The 6,748-nt window shown below is 44.8% G+C and overlaps 1 protein-coding gene across 1 annotated transcript; it reads left to right on the forward strand.

Moving 5' to 3' along the window:
- The first annotated feature begins 1,454 nt into the window (after nt 1–1,454).
- LOC144479183 (uncharacterized) lies at nt 1,455–4,829 on the forward strand. The gene is made up of 2 exons (XM_078197793.1): nt 1,455–2,925; nt 3,744–4,829. Exons 1-2 carry the CDS (start codon nt 2,858–2,860, stop codon nt 4,153–4,155), a joined length of 480 nt encoding a protein of 159 aa, XP_078053919.1. The 5' UTR covers nt 1,455–2,857; the 3' UTR covers nt 4,156–4,829.
- The last annotated feature ends 1,919 nt before the right edge of the window (nt 4,830–6,748 follow it).

A 6,748-nucleotide genomic window follows, 5' to 3' on the forward strand; every position in this document is an offset into this window, starting at 1 on the left:
AACTATAGGTCACTTCCAAGCACAGAAACATTCAATTAAACCCACCCAAACTATGCCTCATTTCTAATGTTTACACATACAGCTATAGATCCTTTAAAACTACCTTTGGTTCCCTAGCAGCATGACCACAAAAATACAAGTATCAATTTTTCCTGTGTCCAGAGTCTAGAATCAGAAGTCAATTGAAATGTTCCTTCCAAAGGGATTGTAGAATGCCCCAGTCTTTCCCAGTGCAAGCCTTGCATGTCAAATGAGTTAGTCCGAGGTACAAGTTCCAAGGTTTCAGCAGTTGGCAGGTTTGATGAGGGCCTGAGTTCCCTCTGCTGCCTCTGGCTGGATGGTAGACAGCACCAGGCTGTTGCCTGGAGTTTCTATTCACATTTGAGAGGTCAGACAGTAACCACTGGAATTCAGTTCCAACAGACGATATACATCAGTGAAGCTTGGGGAAGGTCATGTCACGTACCTCCTCAATGTTGGACACAGGATGACTGGAATCTTGAGGTTTAAAGAGTGTCGAGGTTCCTTTTGTTTTTGGAGACACTGGTGTTGGGTTAACTAACTGCTGCTCTCTCTGAGTTAGCTGTATTAGACACCCCCACTCCTATGGCCAATATTATTCAGACGGAGACACGTTGCCAGCTCAGCAATTTTCCATTTTCAACAGAACAGAAAAAATGACATTATAAAATAGTCCAGGATGAAGTAGAAATGGTTGAGAACTTCCAAGTTTTTAGGTGTCCAGATACCAACAACCTGTCCTGGTTTCCCCCACACCAACACTATAGTTAAGAAAGCCCACCAATGCCTCTACTTTCTCAGAAGATTAAGGAAATTTGGCATGTCCGCTATGACTCTCTCCAACTTTTACAGATACAGCATAGAAAGGATTCTTTCTGGTTGTATCACAGCTTGGTATGGCTCCTGCTCTGCCCAAGACCGCAAGGAACTACAAAGGGTCGTGAATGAAGCCAAGTCCATCACGCAAACCAGCCTCCTATCCAGTGACTCTGCCTACACTTCCTACTGCCTACGGAAAAGCAGTCAGCATAATTAAGGGCCCCACGCACCCTGGACATACCTCCTTCCGTATGGAAAAAGATACATACCAACTGACTCAAGAACAGCTTCTTCCCTGCTGCCATCAGACTTTTGAATGCACCTAACTTGCGTTAAGTTGATCTTTCTTTACACCTTAGCTACGACTGTAACACCACATTCTGCACTCTCTCCTTTTCTTCCCCCCCCATGTACTCTATGAACGGTATGCTTTGTATAGTGTGCAAGAAACAATATTTTTCACTGTATACTAATACATGTGACAAATCAAATTTGTTTTCTTTCACGTCTCAACCATGACAGTGTGTTGGCACAGAATCTCAATAATGGACTGTGCCAAATGCTGAGAAGGTGTGGAGTTCTCATTCCTATCTGGGAAGCAGCCTGTCAGTAGATGAGACGAGATGAGTAGAGTTTGAAAGGTCAGAAACTGTTAGTTCTGGGAAAGCACAAAAATGGTGACAGGGAGAAGTCGCGATGCAACTGGACATCTTAACTCTCATCGTCCCTTGTCCACGAACTACTGCACAGCTCCCGAGAGAAGCCGAGGACCGGGGAGAAAAGAATTATTCCTCTCCGATGGACCGTTTAACATACTGGTTCAGTCGCAACTGGAGTAACGTGTCCAATTCTGGGCATCGTACTTCAGGAAGATACTGCAGTATTATACAGGGTCCAGAAAAGATTAATGAGAATAGTTCCAGGGCTGAGAGTCTTCAATTGCAGGTATCGTTTGGAGAAGTGAGCATTGCTCTCCATCGAGAGGATTGAAGAGAGATTTGATCGAGGTGTTCAAAATAATGAAGGGTCTGGATGGAGTAGATAGAGATTGTTCCCACTGTGGGAAGGCTCAAGAACCAGAGGACCCCAATTTATAAGTATTTAAGAGCCAAAAATGGCGTGAAAAGCTTTTGAATGCAGCAATCTGGAATGGAGAACCTGAAAGAGTAGCGGGGATAGATTCAAGAGGGAATTGTAGAAGCACCTGAAGAAAACTGCAGAGCTCTGGGCAGCAGGATAGGGACTAAATTGCTGTTGTAGAGAACCAGCACAGACTCAACGAGTCAAACAAGCTCCGCTGTTTGAAGGTTTATCTGTGACTTGTAAAACATTCAGTGTCACAGTAGTTAGCACGGCTGCCTCACAGCGCCAGGGATCCGGGTTCGATTCCTGGCTCGGGTCACTGTCTGTGTGGAGTTTGCACGTTCTCCCCGTGTCTGCGTGGGTTTCCTCTGGGTGCTGCGGTTTCTTCCCACAGTCTGAAAGACGCGCTGGTTAGGGTGCATTGGCCGTGCTAAATTCTCCCTCAGTGTTACCCGAACAGGTACTGGAGTGTGGCGACTCGGGGATTTTCACAGTGACTGCATTGCACTAATAAATAAGCTCAAAAAAAACTTAGCCATTTAAGATGTTTGTTCGTCGAGTGTATTCACAGAGCATCACGCTGAATAGTGTCAAAAGCCTTTGGTATGGCCCATCAACAGATTGTAACCATTCTCCAATTCTATCATTCCTCCTTAGCGGTGAATACAGTAACAGTGCTTAATGCATTATTTGTGGAGGAACACTTTTCCCCACTCTAACTCATTCTAGCCCAGGACTCCAAAAGTACAGAACTCCGCACCTGCCTCAGTTATCCTTACCACCCCGATAGATTTTCAAGCCTGCTCTCCTAAACAATGCTTCAGGTTCTCTTTATTGTCTTCTTTTGAACATGGGGTGCCTTGCATTCCTGTAGTGACCTGGAACCAAATGAAATGTGTCTTGTATGTTTTATTCAGGAGATTAGAATTTCACCATGCCTCTTAGACACCTGACATTGACTTTCAGCAATCGTTCGGAAGTGTTTGATCTAAAATACTGCAAGTAAGTACCTATCCTGTTGAAGAAAGAACTTGTACCTTTCAAATCCTCAGGACTTCCTGGAGTGCTTTAGCACCAGTGAGATACTTTTTGGAATATAGTTACTGTAATAACATGGAGAAATGGGGCACCCAGTTTGTCCAGAACAAGGTCAGGAAAACAATGAAATAAATGATCAGACAAGCTGTTTTTCAGTGGTCTTTGTTTAAGGATAACTGTTTTTCTTCCTATCTCACCGGAGCATCTTTTATGGCTACTTGAGGGGCAGGGATTTGCTTTACTGGATGGAGCCACTGACAATGCAGCTCTCCCTCAGCATTGCACGCTGGTACCACTGACAGTGCAGCTCTCCCTCAGCATTGCACGCTGGTACCACTGACGGTGCAGCCTTCCCTTCAGCGTTGCACGCTGGTACCACTGACAGTGCAGCTCTCCCTCAGCATTGCACGCTGGTACCACTGACGGTGCAGCCTTCCCTTCAGCGTTGCACGCTGGTACCACTGACAGTGCAGCTCTCCCTCAGCGTTGCACTGTGGGACATGTCTTTAACTCCCACCAGATAGCTGATTTGCCTTTTTGCACTATTCCACGTGTACTGAGGCCAACTCTAGTGTCCCAGTTGTTCACGAGTGAGATGGCTACTTCAATGGGGACCAGGAACTGAACCTGGCACCTTCATGGTTAGATGGCTCAGTAACATGCTGGGCAATGTATTTAACCTCTGAACCACGAGATAGGGGTGGGTGACTTGGCAATATTAAAATGTCCGTGTCAGCAACACTGTGTCAATTCTTGAAGTATTTTTTATTTTCTTTTTGCAGTTTATATATGAAGGAAGGTGCACCGGAAAATCCATTAATAAAACCACAGGATTTACCTCATGGAAAAGATGCAACACTGGAGTTCACCAATTCCCCAAATCCCAACCTTGGCATCACCGGGATCTTGACTTACCACTACGGGGAAACGGACTCTGGCTTTGCCATTTCTTTCCTAGTTCCAGTCTGTCATCAGGACATTCCTGAAATCCCCGTCTTCTCTTTGCGATCCCTGCCTACCCTCCAGAAGCCAGATCTTGACTCTGAGTTTTTCAAGCATCCGGATGCCGACCTCTACACTGATATGATCCGACATCCGACCCATTCGGCCGGTGGGAATGGTCTCTGTATTACTGGCAGCTCAATAACACCCATTCCCAACAGTAGACTCACAGTGACGATTACCGATGCCTAATTGCTGGACTTTCCTCTTTAAGGCCTAATGCCCTCTAATCTAAATAGCTGGACCATTTAAATATTATACCTTAGTCTGGCTTTCTGTAGCTGGATGGCAACTTGTCGAGTGCAGCACTAGGTAGGATAAAGATTGGGCAGGTAAGGGATTAAGCCTTTTTTTGTTTTACTACTGATGAGATTATTTAACGACATGAATTAATTCACTTTACCAGGCTCCGATTAAGTTGCTGAAATTCATTTTTTTTTTAATCGGATGTTTGGTGCCCAGTTTACATGTAAACAGTGGCCAGTAAACAGACTGTTTGAGACAGAGAGGAGCTGTAAGTGTGAGCCATTTCTTCCTTAGTGTTCCTTTGGTTTCTTTACAGTGTGGAACTTCACTCCTGGCATCAACTTCAGAGTCACATGGTTTGTATCCATCCCACTCATCTCTCACTCCAAATTCCTGTCAATCATGGATTTAGAATCCCAGAGTCAATAGTCAGTGATATAAGCGGACTAGCAGTAGAATGATGAACTGTTCCTCTGTTGTAATGAAATTAGGTTACAAAAATATATTTGTAAATAATGTAAGAATTTTTTAATATCTGTTTTAGACTCGCTTTGTGGGGAAATGATTGAGTTGCCTTGTTGACGATTATCTTCGCCAAAACTCAGAAATGTTTTTGCTCAGTTTACAGTGATTTGCTTCTTTGAGATGCAGAATGAGCGAACAGTAACGCTCTTTCATTGGTGCGACGGCACATGGGTGCGGGTTTGCGTTGAGGGAAGATGGACTGTGGAATATGATGCTAATCTCCTTCCTCGGAATGAGAGGGTAATGTGAAGTTCACAACTCGAGGAACCCTTTATTTATTGAGGCGTATTAGTTGGGCGGTTGATTCCCCTCCAACCTGCCAGAGGGGGTGAGTGGGGCAGATGGGGGGGGAAATCTGAACACATGTTTTTGTATAGCTGCGGCTGCAGGTGACACTAGTAGCCAGCCCTGCCAAGGCAGACTGAACCTGTTGTACTCATTGGGAATCGGGAACCCTGTGAAAATTCTGGGCACTGTAATCTTCACACACTAAGGAATGATCACCAGTGTCTTCAGTGAGTTGTTGAAAATATTCCTTTTGTGGACAGAATTTAACTTGCATTCCAGTGTGGAGATGTCTGAACTGCGGCAGTCAAGACAAAGCCACAGGTTTGGAAGGAACGAGCTGCCTCTGCTCCGAGGATTTGTTTGGTCGCTGATGAAAATTTAATTGTACATTTTAAGACCATCCATAACTGATGCCACTGGAGCAAGATATATATTTCTAATAGGGAAAATTAATTGTTGTCTTAAAAACATTTGTGTCTGTATCACATCGGAGAAATTTCTAGCTAAACTGCTCCGAAACTTGCCTTAGTCATGATGTGGACTGTGATTTATTTTTCCAACAGAGAATATGGATTCTGTCACCAGAGGACACTTGTGATTGGTCTTGGCATCTTCTCACTCAATTATTTAAGACACTGCTATCCTTTTGCAGTGGTGTGTTTTATATTTCTACTCAAATTCATATCGAATGCATCTGAAATTCCTGCTGCATAGAAGTTAGTCATAAACTCTCATTTATTCCAATGATTCATATATGTCCAAAAGTGAAGCTACGCAGTAGGAATGATAGGCAGAGATTTGATTGTGATCATTGTGGGAGCAATTTTAAGGTGAAGTGGATGGAGGACAGGGTTAAGGAGTTGGTTTTAGTGATCTATTTTGTCTCCATGACTTTAGTGGCACCTGTGCGCTATTCTAAGCTGCCTGACGTTAAATTAATTATAGAATCCCTACAGTGCAGAAGAGGCCATTCGGCCCATCAAGTCAGCACTGATTCCAGAGTCCTCTTCCGCCACCTTATCCCTGTAACCCTACACATTCACCAGGGCTAATCTATCTAACCTACACATTTTGGGGCAATTTATCATGGCCAATCCACCTAAACCACGCACACCTTTTGACTGTGGGAGGAACCCGCAACACCTGGAGGAAGCCAGCATAGACAATGTGTAAACTCCACACAGACAGTGAACCAAGCCGGGAATCAAACCCGGGTCCCTGGCACTGTGAGGTAGCAGTGCTCGGCACTCTGCCTTGTTCTGGAGAGAAGAACAGTAAGTAGTCTCACAACACCAGGTTAAAGTCCAATAGATTTATTTGGTAGCACAAGCTTTCGGTGCACCGCTCCTTCATCACCTGACTGTGAGACTACTTGCTGTGCTTACCCCAGTCCAACGCCAGCAACTCCACATCATCGGGTGAGTGCTTGATGAAGGAGCGGCGCTCCAAAAGCTCGTGCTACCAAATAAACCTGTTGGACTTTAACCTGGTGTTGTGGGACTACTTACTGTGCCCACCCCAGTCCAACGCCGGCATCTCCACATCATGAAGAGAGGGGGGTGGGGGGGGGGGGGGGGGGGGGGGGGGATGAATATGGGATCGAATAAAATGGTTTGAGTTCTACACCGGGATCCATTTTGTACTCCTACAGATTTCACTTTGTGAAACATTACCTTCTGTTTTTGATTCTGGGCATAAAGTGGAAATGGAGGAGAGTTCAGATTTT

The sequence above is a fragment of the Mustelus asterias genome, chromosome 25, assembly GCF_964213995.1.
Source record: "Mustelus asterias chromosome 25, sMusAst1.hap1.1, whole genome shotgun sequence".
In the NCBI taxonomy this organism is placed as follows: domain Eukaryota; kingdom Metazoa; phylum Chordata; class Chondrichthyes; order Carcharhiniformes; family Triakidae; genus Mustelus; species Mustelus asterias.

Excerpts from the sequence above, each read along its gene's own strand:
- LOC144479183 (XM_078197793.1), top strand. The coding sequence starts at position 2,858 with ATGCCTCTTAGACACCTGACATTGACTTTCAGCAATCGTTCGGAAGTG. Across the intron at positions 2,926-3,743 it reads TTTGATCTAAAATACTGCAA|TTTATATATGAAGGAAGGTG; the intron begins GTAAGTACCTAT and ends TTCTTTTTGCAG.